Raw genomic sequence first — 24,329 nt, 5'->3', positions numbered from 1 at the left:
TATAGAGGTCCTGGATGGCAGGAAGCTTGGCCCCAGTGATGTACTGGGCAGCACGCACTACCCTCTGTGGTGCTTGTGGTTGGAGGCCGAGCAGTTGCCATACCAGGCGGTGATGCAACCATTCAAGATGCTCTCAATGGTGCAGCTGTATAACTTTTTGAGGATCTGAGGACCCATGCCAGATCATTTCAGTCTCCTGAGGGGGAATATGCATTGTCGTGCCCTCTTCATGACTGTCTTGTTGTGTTTGGGCCATGATAGTTTGTTGGTGATGTGGACACCAAGAAACTTGAAGCTCTCAACCTGCTCAACTACAGCCCCGGCGATGAGAATGGGGTCGTGCTTGGTCCTCTTTTTCCTGTAGTCCACAATCATCACCTTTGTCTTGATCACGTTGAGGGAGAGGTTGTTATCCTGGCACCACACTGCCAGGTCTCTGACTTCCTCCCTATAGGCTGTCTCATTGTTGTCTGTGATCAGGCCTACAGCTGTTGTGTCGTCAGCAAACTTAATGATGCTGCTTGGGCATGGAGTCATGGGTGAACAGGGAGTACAGGAGGGGACTGAACATGCACCCCTGAGGGGCCCCCCGTGTTGATGATCAGCGTGGCAGATGTGTTGTTGCCTACCCTTACCACCTGGGGGTGGCCCATCAGAATGTTCATGATCCAGTTGCAGAGGGAGGTGTTTATTCCCAGGGTCCTTAGCTTAGTGATGAGCTTTGAGGGCGCTATGGTGTTGAATGCTGAGCTATAGTCAATGAATAGCATTCTCACATAGGTGTTCCTTTTCTCCAGGTATGAAAGGGCAGTATGGAGTGCAATAGAGATTGCATCATCTGTGGATCTGTTGGGGCGGTATGCAAATTGGAGTGGGTCTAGGGTTTCTGGGATTATTTTTATTTTTATTTGACCTTTATTTGACCAGATTTCAAAGAAATTCATGGCTACAGACGTGAGTGCTAGTAATTTAGGCAGGTTACCTTGGTGTTCTTGGGTACAGGGACTATGGTGGTCTGCTTGAAACATGTTGGTATTACAGACTCGGTCAGAGACTTGAAAATTTGAAAATGTCAGTGAAGACACTTGCCAGTTGGTCAGCGCATGCTCAGTGTACACATCTTGGTAATCCGTCTGGCCCTGCGGTCTTGTAAGTGTTGACCTGTTTAAAGGTCTTACTCACATCGGCTGCGGAGAGTGTGATCATACAGTCGTCCGGAACGGCTGATGGATGCTCTCATGCATGCTTCAGTGTTGCTTACTTTGAAGCGAGCATAGTGATTTAGCTTGTCTGGTAGGCTTGTGTTACTGGGCAGCTCGCGGCTGTGCTTCCCTTTGTTGTCCATAATAGTGTGCAAGCCCTGCCACACCTGACGAGCGTCGGAGCCGGTGTAGCAGATTCAATCTTAGTCTTGTATTGACGCTTTGCCTGTTTTATGGTTCATCAGAGGGCATACCGGGATTTCTTATAAGCATCTGGGTTAAAGTCCGACTCCTTGACTAGGCTACATATACTTTGTCCTTGGTGCTATGGATGTGTATTTGTTATGGCTACCATTAACATGTTGTTTTCCTAGCTACTACTATGTAACTACAGCTTTCCATGTAAAGGAACATTACTCGGTCTGACTTAAATTATTCTGCATCCATCTTGGATTTCAAGTCATATCTGGGAATTTGACCCCCATGGGATCCAATTGCCAAAGCACTGAACTAGATACTGTATCTCTTTGGTAGCTGCCTGAGGTTCCAGTCACTGTTAAGAAACTATCACCAAGACCTCAAACTGGCTCTGGACGTCTCCTCCTTCTACCAACAGGCTGACAACATCATCTGCACCATCAACAGGAAGGTAAAAAGGCAGAATAGGAATTTGCACAAGAGTCCTCTTTTGCACCAGTGATCCTTTAAAGGTACAACCTGCAATATTTACATGCTGTTAAATGTTTATTTCAATTGATTGATTCTTGAAAAATATATGCGCCATGAGCTTAGTACAACTGTCCCCATCATAACTCCCAAAGCTCTCCAAAGTATCATTGTTTTGTAATTACACGTTATTACACTTATTATCATAAGATTGACTCTATATTATTTTTGTGTTTGGTAGAGAAGCGTCCTGTCTGGATCCGATAACCAGGGGAGCTGCGGTCAGACAGAGATCTACAATATTGCCAGCCAAATCACGGTGAGTGGCACGTGGGGGAAAATGTAGCTCAAAATAATGAATACATTTACGGTGAAACACAGTAACGCATCATTCATACATCAGGGTTGTGTTCAATTCCATTTCAAGTGAAATACTAGTGATTTAAAAAAAAGTTATCATTGAAAATATAACCAACAAAAATATGAATTGAATGTCACTGTTTCACTGAATTTAAAAGAAATGCACTACAACTGTCTTGGCACATGCTCAGTACTCAAGCCTACTAAGTAGAGAGAAACACAGAGAAACTATCTTAAGACAGTGAAACATAACACCACCAGACTATTCCTTCCTAGACCTTCTCTGGATCTTTTTGGGGTGTTTCCCCGTTAAGAAGCCTTCTATGATGTGATGTTATGCTGTGAGACTTATATTTCCCTCACTAACTTTAAACATTAGCTATCTGAGCAGCTAACCGATCGCTGCAGCTGTACATAGCCCATCTGTAAATAGCCCACCCAATCTACTTACCTCATCCCCATATTGTTTTTATTTACTTTTCTGCTCTTTTGCACACCAGTATTTCTACTTGCACATCATCATCTGCTCATCTATCACTCCAGTGTTAATTTGCTAAATTGTAATTACTCCGCTACTATTACCTATTTATTGCCTTACCTCCTCACGCCATTTTCACACACATTTCCATGTGTAACTCTGTGTTGATGTTTGTGTCACACTGCTTTGCTTTATCTTGGCCAGGTCGCAGTTGTAAATGAGAACTTGTTCTCAACTAGCCTACCTGGTTAAATAAAGGTGAAGTAAAATAAAAAATACTTCTGTGTTCCATTTAACCATAGCCATCCATTTTAAAGAGCGTGGGTCGTTTTCCAAGACCGTAAATCAACACCAAATGAATTGTGTCACTTCCTTCCTTCCACTGCTCCCATCCCTTCCCTCGACCACGCTCTCTCCAGATGCTGAACGAGACTGTTTCACGCCTTTCGGACCTCCACCCTACCCTGGCTGCCAGAGTGACACGGAAGCAGGCTGAGGTGCAGGAGAGTTGGGGCCTTCTCCAGGAGTGTAGCGGGTAAATATGGGTCCCGAAAGCTCATATCGTTTCTTTGTCTGTGTCTCGAATGCAGCGTTTCCCAATATCGGTCCTGGGGACCCCAAGGTGTGCACGTTTTGGTTTCAAAGGTTGATGATTAGTTGATTATTTGAAATCAGCAGTGAAGTGATTGGGCAAAAAACAAAATGTGCACCCTTTGTGGTACCTAGGACCAAGTTTGGGAAACCCTGCTCTAATGGCACCCTATTCCCTATATACTGTAGTTCATTATTTTGACCAAGGCCCATGCGACTCTGGTCAAAAGTAGTGCTATATATTATGGCAATATTTGCTATAAATGTAAGATCAATGTTTACAACATTCACACATGGTTCCCGTTTGGTTGGAGAATGTATTTTTTATTTTTTTATTTTATCTTTATTTAACTAGGCAAGTCAGTTAAAGAACAAATTCTTATTTTCAATGACGGCCTAGGAACAGAATGCCGATTGTAACATCATAACTCCTGAAACACCTGATTTAACTGTGACAGGGCTGGCCAATGCCCTTCACATAAAAAAGGTTTTACTAAAAGAACGGGAACGGTTTCATCCAAATTTTGATATTTATTTTCAATAAATATATAAATACAAAATGGTAAAAACATGGACTAAAAGATAATCCCAAGAATAAAATAATAATCTTCACTGGTCTATCCTTGCTTACCTCTCTTCCCCACTCGCACTCTCACACAAACATTTAAACATCTGTAGCTCGTTATCTCATTTATTGGGAGGGGCCTACAATGACCTCTTTAGCCAATACCTATTTAGACACAAACACTCAATTACTACACACTTCACTGGTTCAGGTGAAATGGTGGAATGAGATCTCAACTATGGCATGATATGAGTAATGTATGTTGAGCAGGAATCTGGAATACAATTAACATTCACAAATACTATTTCAATTAGGGGCAAGGTTCAAATGTTCAAGTGAGGATGTGTTCGCATCACTCAACTCTATTGAAGACTGTGTATATTTCCCTCCTGAAACCACAGTCTGAGAACCAGGTTGCTTACCTGTAGTCTATTTTCAGTGGTGGAAAAAGTACTTGTCATACTTGAGTAAAAGTAAAGATGTCTTAATGGGAAATTACTCAAGTAAAAGTGAAAGTCCCCCAGTAAAATACTACTTGAGTAAAACTCATAGTATTTGGTTTTAAGTATCAAAAGTAAATGATTGATAAATTGATAAATTGATAAAATATACTTATCTATCAAAAGTAAAAGTAAAAAAATAAATCATTTCAAATTCCTTTATATTAAGCAAACCAGACGGCACAATTTAAATGTTTTATTTAATTTACTTACGGATAGCCAGGGGACACACTCCAACACTCAGACATAATTTACAAACAAAACATTTGTGTTTTGTGAGTCCGGCAGATCAGAGGCAGTAGAGACTACCAGGGATATTCCTGTCCAGCTAATCATTCAAAATCTAACAAGCACTTTTGGGTGTCAGGGAAAATGTATGGAGTAAAAAGTTCATTATTTTCTTTAGGAATGTAGTGAAGTTACCCAAAAATGTATTTTTAATGTTTACTTAAGTACTTTACACCATTGCTATTTTTCCCTCCATAAAAGCATTTACATTTGGTAGTGCTGAATAAAGTCATCAATGGAGGTCCCCAATAACTGAGCTAGCGAGCCGTTGCTACAGTACAATGATACAAAACGGGCAGCCCTTTTGACCCAACCCACATGTCGACTCCGAACTTTTCGACATGTTGATAAACATCACTTAACAGTTTACGTCAGGATGAACTCATGGAAAATGTCTTGCAGATGAAAAGGTTTGATGTTTACAATTGGATTAATGGGAAACATACTCGGTGAAAAAGATGATGTATTGTTTTCCTACTAACACTCTTGTTGTGTAACTAACAAGACATTCTGCCATTAGAGCCAATGCCCTAATGGCAACTGAAGCCCACATTGAAATGATCCTTGCCCTAATAAGCCATAGTCTGAGTTTCACTCCCAGCAAATGCAGTCCAGATAATCGCCATGGAATCAATTCGGGGGAATTCATTCGGGGGAATTCTCTTTGTATTATGCAATGCTCTAACTTTAAGCATGACGTGGATTTCGCAAGCCCCATGTGTAAAAGTGTTCTGTGTAGGAGCTGGAGCGACAAGTATATGCCATAATTAGATATGGATGAATATAGAGAAAGACATTTTGGGGGGAGATTATACTATACGATAAACCTGCTCCTAATTTCTTTAGCAGATGTGTGCAGAGTGCCTCATAAGTATGGTATGGCCTAGTAACCAGGGATACAAACGGATGTAGCTTATAAAGCTTATTGAACAGAAGTATACTGGTCAGTTACCATGTTAGTCATTCAACTGTGGGTTTAATGCACTTCTGCATTTAAAGTTACATTTTGGAAGTTTAATTACAAATGTTCTAGCTCAGATTTTGGATTTAAACTGTATGGTTTACGGAGGCATATTTCTTCACGTATTTCTGAACACATTTTTCTTAACACATTGAACCATAGAATCCTAAGTTTTAGGGCATTAAACTTTAGAAATATAAACAAATGACTATTTTCGTTGTAAGGGCGGCAATGGGCTCTCTTCTGTCAAAACTGGAAATAGGTTTCCTTAACGGGCGCCAATGAGAAAGAACGTTTGAATTAAAGACAACCGACAAGACACGACATACACAGTGTTTCTTTTTGATGGGGAGACTTCTGACTCCTCCCAGCTGTTCCCTCTCTGTTTGATAGTTTATTTCTAAAACAAAAGCACTTTCCTGAAACCATGACCTCACCCCTACAGAGGGGGGTGACATCATTACTTTGTACCCCTGCCAGCCCCAGTCAGTCACTCCAAAGACAAAGTCTTCAGTCTGTTCAGATTGTCATGGTTGCATAACATGTTGTTAGCTAATTCAGCATATCTGGTGGATCCACTCAGTGTTGTTCATCCTTGGATTTCTGAGTCATGTGACACGTCTCCAAGCAGAAGTGCTCTAGACATGTTGAGGAGTGCTCAAACTTGTGGGTATGACTCAACAACCCCAAAGAATACACAGTAAAACTGATTAAGAGGCATCCGCAGCTGCTACAAATGATCCACTTTGGACATATTGTCTCTGATGCATGACAATATGTGCTAAGCCTTGGTTAAGTGGTATCACTCCCATCGCTATGTACCACGGCCCTGGAGACCAGAGTTCAATCTTTGTGTCCACCCTTCTGACCTCTTCCCCACATCGATCTACCCTTTGGTTTCCAATCTGCCTACATAAAAAGCACTAAATACCGTATGTTTTATTTTGACACTCCACACCACAATGCTTTTTTCTCATCTTGTTCGTGGTGCTGGAAATAAAAGCCTCAAGAAAAACAATTTCCCTAGTATATCACTGTGGTGTACACATCAATGTTTGCTGTGGAGAATGAGCATAATATTGTTCATTGTAAAAGACCTCTTGCATGTTTATTGTCGTCAACGTTTCGGACGGTGACTTTTCTCAAGACAATTTTGAGTCAGGTCTCTAACCGAAACAACAGCAAAAACAACGTTCAGACGTTCACACTACCTTTCAAAAGTTTTTGAACACCTACTCATTCAAGAGTTTTTCTTAATTTAGACTATTTTCTACATTGTATAATAATAGTGAAGAATCAGGTAGTAACCAAAAAAAGTGTTGAACAAATCCAAATATATTGTATAATTGAGATTCTTCAAATAGCCTCTTTCCCTTTGGTTGAGGTCGGGTGATTGTGGGGGACAGGTCATCTGATGCAGCACTCCATCACTCTCCTTCTTGGTAAAATAGCCCTTACACAGCCTGGGGGTGGGTTGGGTCATTGTCCAGTTGAAAAACAAATGATAGTCCCACTAAGCCCAAACCAGATGGGATATCGCTGCAGAATGCTGTGGTAGCCATGCTGGTTAAGTGTGCCTTGAATTCTAAATAAATCACAGACAGTGTCACGAGCAAAGCACCTCCACATCATAAAACCTCCTCCTCCATGCTTTACAGTGGGAAACATACATGCAGAGATCATCCGTTCACCCACACCACGTCTCACAAAGACACGGTGGTTGGAACCAAAAATCTCCAATTTGGGCTTAAGACCAAAGGACAAATTTCCAGCCGTCTAATGTCCGTTGCTCGTATCTCTTGGCCCAAGCAAATCTCTTCTTCTTATTGGTGTGCTTGAGTAGTGGTTTCTTTGCAGCAATTCAACCATAACGGCCTGATTCACAAAGCCTGATTCACACAGATGTGCCTGTTACTTGAACTCTGAAGCATTTATTTGGGGTGCAATTTCTGAGGCTGGTAATTCTAATGAACTTATCCTCTGCAGCAGAAGTAACTCGGAGTCTTCCATTCCTGTGGCGGACCTCATCAGAGCCAGTTTCATCATAGCGCTTAATGGTTTTTGCAACTGCACTTGAAGAAACTTTCAAAGTTTTTGAAATGTTCCGTGTTGACTGACCTTCATGTCTTAAAGTAATGATGCACTGTCGTTTATCTTTGCTTATTTGAGCTGTTCTTGCCATAAAATGGACTTGGTCTTTTACCAAATAAGGCTATCTTCTGTATACACCCCTACCTTGTCACAACACAACTGATTGGCTCAAACACATTAAGAAGGAAAGACATTTCTCAAATTAACTTTTAATTTAATTGAAACCTGTTAATTGAAATGCATTCCAGGTGACTACCTCATGAAGCTGGTTGAGAGAATGCCAAGAGTGTGCAAAGCTGTTATCAAGGCAAATGTTGGCTATTTGAAGAATCTCAAATATATAAAAAAAATTGATTTGTTTAACACTTTGGTTACTACATGTTTCCATATATGTTATTTAATAATGTTGATGTCTTCACTATTATTCTACAATGTAGAAAGTAATAAAAAATAAAGAAAATCCCTTGAATGAGAGTGTGTTCTAAAACTTTTGACCGGTAGTGTATGTGCTGGATTGGTCTTTTACAGTGAGTTTGTTCTTGCTTTATCATGATTTTGGCCCATTCACTCACATGAACCATTCTATTTCATTACCAATGAAACTAGCACTGAGTGTCAACTGGCCTTACGGATGTGGTAGGGTAGGGTCACTATCATTGATAGAACCAGTGTTACAATAAGTAACCCATAATGTTTTGCCATGCAGGAGCGAGTGGCCAGATTTGCCCACCACCCTTGCCATAGACTTCTCCTGTGATGAACCTGGCCCACTGAGTCAAACCAGAGATCCGGAACATGAGGCCCAGAGGATCATAGGAAAGGATATCAAAGAGGAACAGAACCCTCTCAAAGGGTTCGAGGTCAGCAGATCCATTTTTCAAATAACTAGGAAATTCTTGTTAAAAGTAGTTTAGTAGATAGTTCAAGATAAAATTACATATAGGTTTCTTAACTTTTAAGGAGTTGATTAAAAACTAATAGGTCATTTTGTAATATGGGGTGTAATTTGGGTGAACTGTTATGAAAAGAGGAACTCATCAGAATAGGTGGTACTTGATACCTCTGTAAAATAGTAGAATTACTCTAATTATATGACCTACTAATGACCTGTGTAATTTCCTTTTCTTTTAGAACATGAAATACTGTGTGGTCCCCAGGAAGCTGACTGTTAGTCAAGTTGAAGAACAGCGTTCCAAAAGCTATGCCCGTGTCTCCTGTGACACCACCAGCAATGACTTGACTGGAAGACTGTGTGTGGAGAGGCAAAGGTGTAGACTTTCATCAGCTTCTTGTTTTTTGAAACCAGATGAAATTGTTGATGACACTTTAAGCAGACCATTAAGTTAACGTAACGTTTTCTTGCTTTGCAGAAAGGACCAGACAACCCATTTGAACACCGGTTTTCCAGGTTGCCAATCAGAACTTGGTATTCAGTTGCAAAATTCTACCACATCTGCTGATAAGGTAGCTATGGACTGATTTCGGGTGTTTCTTGTGGTCTGCTACAACAGTACTAATACTTTAGAGTAAAAATCCAATGGCAATGTCCACGTGATAAACAGGGTGTGTTGATTTTACAGTTAAAGGTTGTAAACATTGAGAGTGAACCCCCAGTGTACTGTAGTTTTCCTTTACTCATAATTGATTGAATTTGGGCCTGGATGCATCCCACTGGGTTAACCAAACGTCACTTCCTCCTCTTGTTCTATCTCTTCCTCTCCTGTTTCCTCATTTCCCCTTCCTTTCCTGTTTCTTGATGGTTGAAGACTCTGTCATGGCTGAAAGACAACCTTGCTATGTCAACCCCCAGCCACCACACAGCCAGTCTGAGTGGTCCAGAGGTGACTAAAAACCTGTCAGCTGATATATACCCAAACACGATCTGCTTAGACATGTCCAAGAAAGTACATCTTGTAGCTTTTCATTGCATAATATTCAGTCCTTGCAATGGTACTTATCGGATGCAGAAAGATTTACATTGGGCAATATATACTGAACAAAAATATAAATGTAAAGTGTTGGACTCATGTTTCATGAGCTGAAATAAAAGATCCCAGAATTTTTCCATTTGCACAAAAACCTTATTTCTCAATTTTGGGCACAAACTTGTTTACATCCATGTTAGTGAGCATTTCTCCTTTGCCAAGATAATCCATCCACCTGACAGGTGTGGCATATCAAAAAGCTGATTAAACAGCATGATCATTACGTAGGTCCACATTGTTGTAGGGACAATAGAAGACCACTCTAAAGTGTGCAGTTTTGCCACACAACACAATGCCACAGATGTTTCAAGTTTTGAGGGAGAGTGCAACTGGTATGCTGACTGCAAGTATGTTCCCCAGAGCTGTTGCCAGATAATTGAATGTCCATTTCTCTACCATAAGCCACCTCCAATGTCATTTTAGAGAATTTGGCAGTACGTCCAGCCGGCCTCACAACCGCAGACCATGTGTAACCACGCCAACCCAGGATATCCACATCCAGCTTCTTCACCTGTGGGATCATCTAAGACCAGCCACCCGGACAGCTGATGAAACTGTGGGTTTGAACAACCAAAATATATTTAGCAAAAACTGTCAGAAACCGTCTCAGGGAAGCTCATCTGCTTGCTCGTCATCCTCACCAGGGTCTTAACCTGACTGCAGCTCGGTGTCGTAACCGACTTCAGTGGGCAAATGCTCACCTTAGATGGCCACTGGCACACTGGAGAAGTGTGTTCTTCATGGATGAATCCTGGTTTCAACTGTACTGGGCAGATGGCAAATAGCGTGTATGGCGTTGTGCGGGTGAGTGGTTTGCTGATGTCAACGTTGTGAACAGAGTGCCCCATGGTGTCGGTGGGGTTATGCGGTTATGCTGTTGACATCAGCAAATCGCTCAGCCAAAGCAATAAAAATTTACCGATGGCAATTTTAATGCCATGACGAGATCCTGAGACCCATTGTCGTGCCATTCATCCGACGCCATAACCTCATGTTTCAGCGTTAAAATGCACAGCCCTGTGTCGCAAGGATCTGTACACAATTATTGGAAGCTGCAAATGTCCCAGTTCTTCCATGGCCTGCATACTCACCAGACATGTCATTCATTGAATGTTTGGGAATACGACAGTGTATTCCAGTTCCTGCCAATATCCAGAAACTTCGCACAGCCATTGAAGAGGAGTGGGACAACATTCCACAGGCCACAATCAACAGCCTGATCAGCTCTATGCAAAGGAGATGTGTTTTGCTGCATGAGGAAAATGGTGCTCACACCAGATACTGACTGGTTTTCTGATCCATGATCTGTGACCAATAGATCCATATCTGTATTTCCAGTCATGTGAAATCCATAGATTAGGGCCTAATTAATTAATTTCAATTGAATGACTTCCTTATATGAACTGTAACCTGGTAAAACCTTTGAAATTGTTGCATGTTGCCTTTATATTTTTGTTCAGTATATGTATGATGAGATTTGCAGGGTCTATCAGAGTTGGGGTCATTAATTCTGGCAAAGGGTTTAAATTGATCTGATAAATCAAGGACACTACTTTCACTATCAGGATTATCCAATTCGTTAATATAATTTACAATTCAGAAATGTATAAATGTGACTGTTAAAATGGAAAAGATTTTATTTTATCCTACAAAATGACATACTAGACTAGAGCAAACATTAATGTTCATTGCTTTGGGACAGGAAAAGCCAGAGTCAACCCAAGGCCAGCACCAAGATTGTGTGAAGATGGAAGACCTCCTTGGCCAAGTGGAAATGTTATGGGAAGTTCTGAGGAGAAGACTTCATAGAAACATGATTTATTCAAACAGCTCTGAGAGGCTCAAGTTTGAGGTATTGATTATTTGTGTCTACATACTGGTCTGGGCTTGTATTCATAGTGTCTTAAAGTATGAGTGTTGATGTAGGATCAGTTATGTATTTTAGATAATAATTAGTATGATTATATGGATAGGGGGACCTGACCCTAGATCAGTACTCCTATTCTGAGACGCTCTTTGGTCCCCAGAGGGCAATTTATGCAGCATTGAAGACAAATCCATGCTATCCTTTGTAGAGGGATGACAATCATGAGACAGACAAGGATCGGCTCGAGGGATGCCTTTCAGAATACAGTGCAACCACGGAAAACGTGCAACTCTGGAGCGTCCCAGATGTCAAGGATCTCTCTGAGACATTGGAGGAAAACGACAGAGGAATGCTGACAGAGCTGCTGAGGTGTGAAAACCAGGATGAAAACTTTGATCATTGTGAGGTAGAGGAACAGGTAAGGTTTCAACCTTATCCGTTTACGCGGTTTTCCAATATCGCTTTATTCATGTCCTTTTTGCAACTCTGTTTTCTCAAACCTCCGTAAAAGGAAGGTGGGAGCGTGTTTTTTTTCTAGATACAGACACTCCCACTAAAACTCCCATTAGACCTCAACAAGACATGGTCACTGGCCTTGCAGGCTAAGCTAACCACACTCCATTTCTATCACCAGATAACTTATTAGATTAATACAACCACAATCTATCAAAATACTGAGTAATTTATTTGACTATCAATGCAGACCCTTACTGGACAAATGGATGACCAAGGGTGCATGGACTACCCTATGGAGGACCTTGGTGAAGCAGTGGAGAAAAGAGGACATTCCCTCTATCAAAGTCAAGACACCCAAGAACTTATGAGTCAGGTAGGAGTTGATTGAACAGTTTTTTATTTGGATGTGGTCTTCTGTAGTTGGTAGAGCATGGTTCTTGCAACGCCAGGATAGTGGGTTTGATTCCCAGGACCACCCGTAAGTAAAAAATGCACGCTTGACCGTAAGTCCGTTTGGAGAAAAGTGTCTGCTAAATGGCATATATTATTGTTTTCTGTTGCTTTGAACAAAAAAACAGCACAAATTAGCACCCTGTGCTTGTAGAGTTTTGCAATCTGAACAATAGCAACAGAAACATAGCCTGATTTTGCTAGCATTGACTGGTTGAAGTAGTGTAACCAATCAATGCTCGTAAAATCAGGCTGTTTCTGTTACTATTGTTCAGTTTGCGAAAATAAAATCTGTGATGCCCCCTCTCTTCTCTCCTTTCCTCTCCTCTCTTCTACTAGCACTCAACACTGACGCTGCGCATCAACCAGCTCTTGTCCAGGTGTGCAGAGTTCAGCATGGACATTCTGGACACTGAGACGGACATGGCAGTCAGATGTGAGCCCTATAGTTCTGAACTCGAGGGACTGCAGGAGCAACAGGATGAGCTAGAGGTATATACAGTATATGTATATACACAACCAAAAGTTTGGGGTCACTTAGAAATGTCCTTGTTTTTGAAAGAAAAGCAATTTTGTCCATTAAAATAACATCAAATTGATAAGAAATACAGTGTAGACATTGTTAATGTTGTAAATAACTATTGTAGCTGGAAACGGATGATTTTTAATGGAATATCTACATAGGCGTACAGAGGCCCATTATCAGCAACCATCACTCCTGTGTTCCAATGGCATGTTGTGTTAGCTAATCCAAGTTTATAATTTTAAAAGGCTAATTGATCATTAGAAAACCCCTTGCAATTATGTTAGCACAGCTGAAAACTGTTGTTCTGATTAAAGAAGCAATCAAAAAGAAGGCCAGCATCCCGGAGTCGCCTCTTTACTGTTGACATTGAGACTGGTGTTTTGCTGTTTAATGAAGCTGCCCCCAAAAAATTGCTTTTCTTTCAAAAACAAGGACATTTCTTAGTGACCCCAAGGTTTTGAACGGTTGTGTACACACACACACAAGAAAAAGTGTGAACCTGGATTTTTGAAAATGTCCTAAAATTTGATCTGATCTTCATCTAAGTCACAACAATAGACAGTCTGCTTAAACCAACACACAATGTGTTTTCATGTCTTTATTGAACACACTGTGTAAACATTCGTAGTGTAGGGTGGTAAAAGTATGTGAACCCTTGGATTTAATAACTGGTTGACCCTCCTTTGGCAGCAATAAACTCAACCAAATGTTTTCTGTAGTTGCGGAACAGACATGCACAACGGTCAGAAGGAATTTTGGACTATTCATCTTTACAAAACTGTTTCAGTTCAGGAATATTCTTAGGATATCTGGTGTGAACAGCTCTCGAGGTCAGGCCACAGCATTTTAAATCGGGTTGAAGTCAGGACTCTGACTGGGCCACTCCAGAAGGCATATTTTCTTCTATTGACGCCATCCTGTTGTTGATTTACTTTGGTGTTTTGGATTGTTGTCCTGTTGCATCACCCAACTAACGTTTAGCTTCCATTGGCAGACAGATAACCTTGCATCTCTAGCAAAATATCTTGATAAACTTGGGAATTGATTTTTCCGTCAATGATTGCAAGATGTCCAGGTCCTGAGGCAGCAAAGCAGCCCCAAACCATGACGCTTCCTCCACCATACTTTACAGTTGGGATGAGGTTTTGATGTTGGTGTGCTGTGCCTTTTTTTCTCCACACATAGTGTTGTGTGTTCCTTCCAAACAATTCAACTTTAGTTTATTCTGTCCACACAATATTTTGCAAGAAGCGCCGTAGAACATCCAGGTGCTCTTTTACGAACTTCAGATGTGCAGCGATGTTTTTTTTGGACAGAGGTGGCTTCTTCCATGGTGTCCTCCCATGAACACCATTCTTATTTAGTGTTTTAAGTATCGTAGACTTGTCAACAGAGATGTTACCATGTCCCAAAGATTTCTCTAAGTCTTTAGCTGACACTGTAGGATTCTTCTTAACCTCATTGAGCATTCTGCGCTGTGCTCTTGCAGTCATCTTTGCAGGACGACCACTCAGGGTTGAAATTCCTCCACTTATAGACAATTTGTCTTACTGTGGACTGATGAACATCAAGGCTTTTAGAGATACTTTTGTAACCGTTTCCAGATTTATACAAGTCAACCATTCTTAATCTTAGGTCGTCCGAGATCTCTTTTGTTCGAGGCATGTTTCACATCAGGCAGTGCTTCTTGTGAATAGCAAACTAAAGTGTTGTGAGTGTTTTTTACAGGGCAAGGCAGCTCTAACCAACATCTCCAATCTCGTCTCATTGATTGGACTCCAGGTTAGCTGACTCCAATTACCTTTTGGAAAAGTCATTAGCCGAGGGGTTCACATACTTTCTCCAACCTACAATGTGAATGTTTAAATGATGTATTCAATATAGATAAGGAAAATACAATCATTTGTGTGTTATTAGTTTAAGCACACTGTGTTTGTCTATTGTTGTGACTATAATGAACAGCTCAAATAAGCAAAGAGAAACGACAGTCCATTACTTTAAGACATGAAGGTCGGTCAATACAAAATACACAAAACCAAGCACTATGATGAACCTGGCTCTCATGAGGACTGCCACAGGAAAGGAAGACCCAGAGTTCCCTCTGCTGCACAGGATGTTCATTAGCTTTACCAGCCTCAGAAATTGCAGCCCAAATAAATTATTCACAATTTGAGACACATCAACATCAACTGTTCAGAGGAGACTGCGTGAAAAGAAAACAATACTAAAGGACATCAATAATAAGAAGAGACTTGCTTGGGCCAAGAAACTCAAGCAATGGACTGGTGGAAATCTGTTGTTTGGTCTGATGAGTCCAAATTTGAGATTTCTGGTTCCAACCGCCTTGTCTTTGTGAGACGCAGAGTAGGTGAACAGATGATCTCCACATGTGTAGTTCCCACCGTGAAGCATGGAGGAGGAGGTGTGATGGTGCTTTGCTGGTGACACTGTCTGTGATTTATTTAGAATTCAAGGAACACTTAACCAGCATTGCTACCACAGCATTCTTCAACGATACACCATCCCATCTGGTTTGGGCTTAGTAGGACTATCATTTGTTTTTCAACAGGATAATGACCCAACCCACCCCCAGGCTGTGTAAGGGCTATTTGACCAAGGAGAGTGATGGAATGCTGCATCACATGACCTGGCCTCCACAATCACCCAACCTAAACCCAATTGAGATGGTTTGGAATGAGTTGGACCATAGAGTGAAGGAAAAGCAGCCAACAAGTTCTCAGCATATGTGGGAACTCCAAGACAGTTGGAAAATCATTCCAGGTGAAGCTGGTTCAGAGAATGGCAAGGGTGTGCAAAGCTGTCATCAAGGCAAAGGATGGCTATTTAAATTATATATATATTTGGATTTGTTTAACACTTTTTTGGTGACTACATGATTCCATATGTGTTATTTCATAGTTTGTCTTCGCTATTATTCTACAATGTAAAAAAAAGTCTACATAAAGAAAAACCCTTGAATGAGTAGGTGTGTCCAAACTTTTGACTGGTACTGTATCAGATGACAGATCCCGGGAATCAAACCCACTATCCTGGCGTTGCAAGCACCATGCTCTACCAACTGAGCTACAGAGGACCACATCCAAATGAAAAACTGTTCAGTCAACTTCTACCTGACTTACAGGTTCTTGGGTGTCGTCACTTTGATAGAGGGAATGTCCTCTTTTCTACACGCATACAGTGGCAAGAGAAAGTATGTGAACCCTTTGGAATTACCTGGATTTCTGCATACATTAGTCATAAAATTTGGTCTGATCTTCATCTTTGCCATAATATTGGAAAAGCATTACAGGTGAAGCTGGTTTAGAGAATGCCAAGAGTGTGCAAAGCTGTCATCAATGCAAATGGTGGCTACTTTGAAGAATCTCAAATATATTTTAATTTGTACAACACTTTTTTGGTTACTACATGATTCCATATGTGTTATTCATAGTTTTGATGTCTTCACTATTATTCTACAATCTAGAAAATAGTGTAAATAAAGAACAACCCTTGAATGAGTAGGTGAGTCCAAACCTTTGACTGGTACTGTACTGTATGTGTGTGTGTGTGTGTGTGTTGAAGTCGGGAGTTTACATACACTTAGGCTGGAGTCATTAAAACTCATTCTTCAACCACTAAACAAATGTCTTGTTAACAAACTATAGCTTGAGGCATCATACCCAAGAAGACTCGAGGCTGCAATCATAAAAACATGTTTTTACTTTGGGTACTGTGTGTAGACTGATGAGGGGGGAAAAAACAATTTCATCCATTTTAGAATAAGTCTAACGTAACAAAATGTGGAAAAAGTCAAGGGGTCTGAATACTTTCTGAATGCACTGTATAGTCCACTGTCTTCAGAGATAGTGAATGCTTCAGTTTGCTTTAACTCTCTATTGCATTGTATTCAACTGTTTTTCTTTGAATTGTCAGATCTCATCTCAGATTCATAGACTTTACACTTGTGTTAAAATTCCGAACATCATTAATAAAGGGATAGTTCTCTCAAACTATCCAGCAGATACCTGTCAATAGTGTATGCTTGACTATGCAGTCATGGTACATGATGAGTTCAATCATACTAGCCATGGTAGCCCTCTATAGAATGAGACCTGAAAAAATATAGAGTTTGTTTTCATAGCAGAATGCAACCCTATGTCCATTATCTAGCATAATATTATGACAGACGTTATTATTTCAGGACTCGCTAAATTTGATTGGTTTTGAGCCTCTGTCAGGCTTAAACTCTGATGCAAGAATATTCAAGTCACCTGCAAAAGTGTAATTGTTCCACATAAAACATTCAGTATGATCTTCTTTCAGAGGGACTATCAGGTCATAAAAGAGGAGGTGGAAGAGATGGAGGGACTGGCTTTGCGACTACAGGTCCTCCAACCTGAAATGCCAGGGGCTTTGGGGGAGGACATCCATGCGACCCAGCAAGCTTGGGAGGAGTTGGGCTTGAGCATGGCAGAGAACCAATGCAACCTCCAACAATTTCAGCAACTGCAAGACTTTCTTAGGGCCTACCTGGCCATGATGTGAGCAATTACACATACAGTATGATGCCAAATATTGTTCTTGGTACAGTTGGTTCTTGATACAACTGAAATGTTGTGCCTGTTTTGTCCTGAATAATGCACATGTATATGTTTAGTGCTCATGAATATGCTTATTATGTTTATTGTAATAACCACAATGTGCTTACTGAGCCCCTCCTCTCTCTCTCTCTCTTTGATGTCTCCCCTACAGCTCATGGACAGAGGACACACAGACTTGCATTTTCTCAGAGGCTTCAGTCCAGCAGTGGAGATTGGCAGAATCGAGTGTTCCATCTGAGCTGGATCTGAGGATAGAGCAGAAGTTTGACGAGTTTGACAAGCTCGCTGCTGCTGGGCAGAAGATTATCAAGGAGCGACATCACTTGGCAGATATTGTGAGTTCTTTTACGACAGGGGTCACAAACATATTTTGCCCTGTGGACCACAGCCTTTGAAAAGACTGTGATTAACTCAATGATTTGTACTTTCACTTGTTAAAAAAAAAATGGAACTAGTCTAGTTGCACAAATCCCAATGACCCAACCATTGGAAGAGACAGAAAATATCTGGCAACTGTTTTATACAGATAAAGGAGAGGACTGAGGAACTGCAAAGCATTCTGGGATGGATCCTGGTATACTGGAGGGCACAGAAAGACCAGCTGGGTAGGGAGAGGCCAAGCGATTCAAGAAGAAGTGATGCCCCTCAAGGAGACGCAACCAGATTTTCACAAGGTCAACCCCAGGTAGGATATCCCTGCCACCCCCTAAAAAAGGTATAACAATTATAATAATGATAAATGAATAAATTTAAAAGCATATCCCTGCTTTCACACCAATATGATATTTATTCGTTATAACAAATTATTTCAGAACAATACCATTGTTCTATTGAAATTAGACACATTTAAAGCACTGAACTACATCGCTGTTGTGAAGATACCGTAATAATGTGTATAGAAGACCAAATGCTTTCTGATGATATTCTACCTGCCCAAATCTTGCTCCTAAGGATCAAGGCTTATTGCACAAAACCTACAAATAATTGAAAAAAATACTTGAAATTTGAGTTATTGAACAAAATCTTTGGTTTTCTTTGCAGAATCTATCCTCTCTGGCAGAACACAAGTCCTCTGAAAGCCTGTCCACAAAGCACAGGCTCATGGTGGCGAGCCAGTTTGAAGGACCACAAAAATCCCAACCAGGGATAGGTCACCATGCAGAAAACTTTGCCAATCCAGTAAACGTAACACAACACGTCCCCTTGGCTGTGGTAGTCAACTCGCCCAGAATTATCCTTGAAGAGCCCTGTGCTACTGTCACCCCACTGGGCAGCAGCATCAACCTCATCCTCAGTTTTGACCAACAGCCACCAGGGGGAGGTCTTCAACAGGGGCCAGTGGAGCCAAAGCAGGCAGTGGAACCTGTGCATAGGGTGAGTACAGATCACCACATATTCATATCTACATACCACAAGACAACATCAACCAAATTAAAAAGGGAGGATGCAAAGTTTTGGACAACAGTCAGATTTGAATTCTGTTGCTGTTAATGCAATCTCCGTAGACAAACATTGGCAGTAGAATGGCTCGTACTGAAGAGCTCAATGACTTTCAGTGTGGCACCATCATAGGATGCCACCTTCCAAATAAGTCAGTTTTCAAATTTCTGCCCTGCTAGAGCTGCCCTGGTCAACTGTAAGTGAAACCGTCTAGGCGCAACAACGGCTCAGCCATGAAGTGGTAGGCCCCACAAGCTCACAGAACGGGACCGCCGAGTGCGTAAGTGCTGGAAAAATCGTCTCGCCTTGGTTACAACATTGGCTACCGACTTCCAAACTGCCTCTGGAAGCTATGTCAGCACAATAACTGTTTGTCGGGAGCTTCATGAAATTGGTTGCCATGGTCGAGCAGCCACACACAATCACACTTCACAATGTGGCAGTCTGCCAAACAAATCGGGGTTTCGCGGATGCTACCTGCCCTAATGCATAGTGCCAATTGTAAAGTTTGGTAGAGGAGGAATAATGGTCTGGGGCTGTTTTTCATGGTTCAGCCTAGGCCCCTTAGTTACAGTGAATGGAAATCTTAACACTACAGCATACAATGACATTCTAGACTTTGTGGCAACAGTTTGGGGAAGGCGCTTTCCAGTATAAGCATGACAATGCCCCCGGGCACAAAGCGAGGTCCATACAGAAATGGTTTGTCGAGATCGATGTGGAGAAACTTGACTGGCCTGCTCATAGCCCTGAACTCAACCCCATTGAACACCTTTAGGATGAATTGAAATGCCGACTGCGAGCCAGGCCTAATCACCCAACATCAGTGCCCAACCTCACTAAAGCTCTTGTGGCTGAATGGTCCCAGCAGCAATGTTCCAATATCTAGTGGAAAGCCTTCCCAGAAGAGTGGAGGCTGTTATAGCAGCAAAGGTGGGGACCAACTCCATATTAATGCCCATGATTTTGAATGAGATGTTTGACGAGCAGGTGTCCACATACTTTTGTACACTGCCATGCAGTGTATTTCAAGGCCGATAAACCTATCCCCACAGCTAATAATACAAAACATCTTGTAGAACCTCAAGACGTTCAGGCACATTTCTATTGTGTTTATCTTTAAAAGCTTTAGATTGGGACTTGGATAGGGAGAGCTGATCCTAATGGCTTAGAGCAGCTATTAGTAAAGGAATGTGGTGTAAGATTTCTGTCCCCCATTCCAGAAGTGGTAGTTCATCAACTTGGCTCACACTCAGTGGATTAGTCATGGTCAAGCCATTGCCACTGCAGCTGGGTATGAGACCACCTCATCTCCATGTGATTTTCATAAGGTTTGCGGAATGTAAGATCCAATTTTGAAGGCTTGCAGCTGAAATTATGTCTTAAAATAACGTACAGTCTTTTTATACAGAATCAACTACATATTTCGTAAAGTGTGCACGAGTATCAGAAATTGGTTCTCCGTAAATGAATCTAAGATGTCTTTGATCATGGTTGCATAAGCATTTAATTTCAAAGAACATGAAAGTCACCTTTTTGCAGAGTTTTGTATTTTAATACATCTAATTATCTTAATCTTTTTCAGGTGAGCACCTATCTGCAAGTCACAGATGGAAGTCCTGTTTTTGAAGACGTGGCATCATCTCATGTTACTGACACGAGCCACGTGTCACCCACCTTTTCCACAAGCTCAATCAACGCTACTTTCATTCCCCAAGTCAGGACTGTCTTGCTCCCCACCTTACCCAGAACCAGTTCCACCTCTACCTTAAACCTGAAGGGACCGATGAAGAGGAGGAAAAAAATGACACACAGACACACTGTGACTGGAATTGTCGCAATGCCCAAGCCAGAGGGGGTTACTACCGTGCCCACCAATGTCAAACACAGAGCCTACACCTGGCCACTGGAGGATAAGAAGGAATGTCATGCCACACAAGGGAGTCCAGGTAATACAGAACTCCAACTGTATATCAAAAATAATTCTGTGGTGAGTGTCATGGATGGCAACTCTTCAGGCACGTCAAGCATTCCTACCATCCAGGGGCATTTCTTGCATGGGCCCAATGAGATGACCATTAGGCAAGACAAGAGCCACTATGGCATTATCCATCTTGGGTCGATGTTGAGTTTTGACCTGCCCAAGGATTGGGGGAAAATCTCACAGATAAATGCAAAATACCTCACAACTGAGAAAGTGCCTTTTGAAGCCAATGGAGACCATGCCAGTCCACCTTTGAATCTGTACAGACCATCAGGCTCAAACACACTCGGTCAGACTCAAGTATCGTCCAAAGTCATTGGACAGACTTTTGCCCTCAGTCCAGAGAAGGAAAGGCATCTTGAAGCTGATGGGGACTGTAGACCGTCAGACTCAAATACACTCAGTCTAACTCAGAAAGTGATTGGGCAGAATTTCACCCTCAGTCCAGGGGAGGAAAGTATATGCGAAACAGTGGACTTTGCTGTTCAAAATTGTTCACCTTTGAATCTATACAAATTGGCAGACTCAAATACACCCAGTCAGACTCACAAAGTGATTGGACATACTTTTGCCCTCAGTCCAAAAGAAGAAAAGAGCTGTGAAGTAGCTAGGCAGGACTCGCAGAAGGTCAGCTCAGAGTCTGTTTCTCTTTTGGTTCAGTGTCTCTCTCTACCTGAGAAAGACAACGTCTATCACGACCTAAGAAGCGCCACAAGGAGTCCTGCCCTTGCTGCTGGACATGAGAACATTTTCTCCAGCACTGTTGGCATCCACCATGAGGATACGTTCGAGATTTCCATTCCAGTGGCTATTTTGGACTCTAACAAGCAACGCACTGAATCAAACTGCAGCAGCTCGATGATGCATGACCACGCCCGCACTGAACCATCACAGAACCACAACTGTTTAAGTGTTCACACTAAGATTCAAGACCTCAATAACCACATATACTTCCCTTCTGCAAAGAGGCAATTCGCTTTCCAAAGTGACCTTCGAGTTGTAGAGATCAAGGGCTTGTCTACTGGGTCTGAAGACTCCACATGGATGGGTGTGCGCAGTTCTGGACGAGTCATTGTGTGCTCTGAGGACAACTGTTGCGTATGCTCCGACAGTCCGGCACCTATGATGGTATTGGAAAAAGAAACTTCACCCAAAAGAGAACCAGATCATATTCATCCTGATCATTGGCAGTTTGAGGAGGAGGAAGAGGAGCTGGAGGATATTTGGAATTGCACAGCCCGGGAAAGAGCACCTTGAATTACTGTGGTCCAAAAATCTGAGGTACGTAGATCAACAAAAGTACCCATCTTATAGTTTGGGGTCAATTAGAAATGTCCTTGTTTTTGAAAGAAAAGCACATTTTTTGTCCAGTAAAATAACATCAAATTGATCAGAAATACAGTGTAGACATTGTTCATGTTGTAAATGACTATTGTAGCTGGAAACAGCTGATTTTTTTTATGGAATATCTACGTAGGAGTACAGAGGCCCATTATCAGCAACTGTGTTCCAATGGCACATTGTGTTAGCTAATCCAAGTTTATAATTTGAAAAGGTAATTATTAGAAAACCATTTTGCAATTATGTTAGCACAGCTGAACAATTTTGTTCTGATTAAAGAAGCAATAAAACTAGCCTTCTTTAGACTAGTTGAGTATCTGGAGCATCAGCATTTGTAGATTCGATTACAGGCTCAAAATGGCCAGAAACAAAGAACTTTCTTCTGAAACTGGTCAGTCTATTCTTGTTCTGAGAAATAAAGGATATTCCATGCAAGAAATTGCCAAGAAACTGAAGATCTTGCACAATCTTGTACAACGCTGTGTACTACCCCCTTTACAGAACAGCTATAACCAGAATAGAAAGAGGAGTGGGAGGCCCTGGTGCACAACTGAGAAGGAGGACAAGTACATTAGTGTATCTAGTTTGAGAAACAGACACCTCACAAGTCCTCAACTGGAAGCTTCATTAAATAGTACCCGCAAAACACCACTCTCAATGTCAACAGTGAAGAGCCAACTCCGGGATGCTGGACTTCTAGGCAGAGTTGCAAAGAAAAAGCCATATCTCAGACTGGCCAATAAAGAGAAAAGATTCAAATGTGCAACAGAACACAGACACTGGACAGAGGAACTCTGCCTAGAAGGCCAGCATCCCGGAGTCGCCTCTTCACTGTTAACGTTGAGACTGGTGTTTTGCGGTTATTATTTTATTGCTTCTGTAATCAGAACAAAGGGGTTTTCTAATGATCAATTAGCCTTTTTAAATGATAAACTTGGATTAGCTAACACAATGTGCCATTGGAACACAGTTGCTGATAATGGGCCTCTGTACGCCTATGTGGATATTTCATAAAAGAATCAGCGGTTCCCAGCTACAACAGTCATTTACAACGTTAACAACGTCTACACTGTATTTCTGATCAATTTGATGTTATTTTAATGACCAAAAATGTGCTTATCTTTCAAAAACAAGGACATTTCTAATTGATCAAACTTTTGAATGATAGTGTATCTGCACTTTAAACACACACATACACACACAAAATGCCTCTGTGTAATATACATACAGTTGTTGCCAAAAGTTGAGAATGACACAAATATTAATTTTCAAAGTCTGCTGCCTCAGTTTGTATGATGGCAATTTGCATATAATCCAGAATGTTATGAAGAGTGATCAGATTAATTGCAAAGTCCCTCTTTGCCATGCAATTGAACTGAATCCCCCAAAAAACATTTCCACTGCATTTCAGCCCTGCCACAAAAGGACCAGCTGACATCATGTCAGTGATTATCTCGTTAACACAGGTGTGAGTGTTGACGAGGACAAGGCTGGAGATCACTCTGTCATGCTGATTGAGTTCGAATAACAGATTGGAAGCTTCAACAGGAGGGTGGTGCTTGGAATCATTGTTCTTCCTCTGTCAACCATCGTTACCTGCAAGGAAACACGTGCCGTCATCATTGCTTTGCACAAAAAGGGCATCACAGGCAAGAATATTGCTGCCAGTAAGACTGCACCTAAATCAACCATTTATCGGATCATCAAGAACTTCAAGGAGAGTGGTTCAATTGTTGTGAAGAAGGCTTCAGGGCGCCCAAGAAAGTCCAGCAACCACTAGGACCGTCTCCTAAAGTTGATTCAGCTGCAGGATCAGGGCACCACCAGTACAGAGCTTGCTCAGGAATGGTAGCAGGCAGGTGTGAGTGCATCTGCATGCACAGTGAGGCGAAGACTTTTGGAGAATGGCCTGGTGTCAAGAAGGGCAGCAAAGAAGCCACTTTTCTCCAGGAAAAACATCAGGGACAGACTGATATT

The 24,329-nt window shown here is 41.5% G+C and overlaps 1 protein-coding gene across 1 annotated transcript in view; it reads left to right on the top strand.

Moving 5' to 3' along the window:
- LOC139369369 (uncharacterized) overlaps positions 1-24,329 on the top strand; it is a 33,834-nt gene that overhangs the window by 6,404 nt on the left and 3,101 nt on the right. The window contains exons 3-18 of the mRNA XM_071108651.1: positions 1,737-1,851; positions 2,110-2,187; positions 3,126-3,241; positions 8,409-8,562; positions 8,834-8,970; positions 9,073-9,166; positions 9,469-9,543; positions 11,390-11,539; positions 11,763-11,960; positions 12,258-12,383; positions 12,800-12,952; positions 17,310-17,527; positions 17,739-17,922; positions 18,114-18,272; positions 18,629-18,961; positions 20,613-22,292. Of these exons, the coding sequence (XP_070964752.1) occupies positions 1,737-1,851; positions 2,110-2,187; positions 3,126-3,241; positions 8,409-8,562; positions 8,834-8,970; positions 9,073-9,166; positions 9,469-9,543; positions 11,390-11,539; positions 11,763-11,960; positions 12,258-12,383; positions 12,800-12,952; positions 17,310-17,527; positions 17,739-17,922; positions 18,114-18,272; positions 18,629-18,961; positions 20,613-22,268 (3,946 nt within the window). The 3' untranslated portion in view covers positions 22,269-22,292. The remainder of the gene's footprint in view (positions 1-1,736; positions 1,852-2,109; positions 2,188-3,125; positions 3,242-8,408; positions 8,563-8,833; positions 8,971-9,072; positions 9,167-9,468; positions 9,544-11,389; positions 11,540-11,762; positions 11,961-12,257; positions 12,384-12,799; positions 12,953-17,309; positions 17,528-17,738; positions 17,923-18,113; positions 18,273-18,628; positions 18,962-20,612; positions 22,293-24,329) is intronic.

This window comes from Oncorhynchus clarkii, chromosome 17 (assembly GCF_045791955.1).
Source record: "Oncorhynchus clarkii lewisi isolate Uvic-CL-2024 chromosome 17, UVic_Ocla_1.0, whole genome shotgun sequence".
Lineage (NCBI taxonomy): Eukaryota > Metazoa > Chordata > Actinopteri > Salmoniformes > Salmonidae > Oncorhynchus > Oncorhynchus clarkii.
The sequence above is the reverse complement of the archived record's forward strand: the minus strand, read 5'-3'. Positions and strand labels throughout refer to the sequence as shown.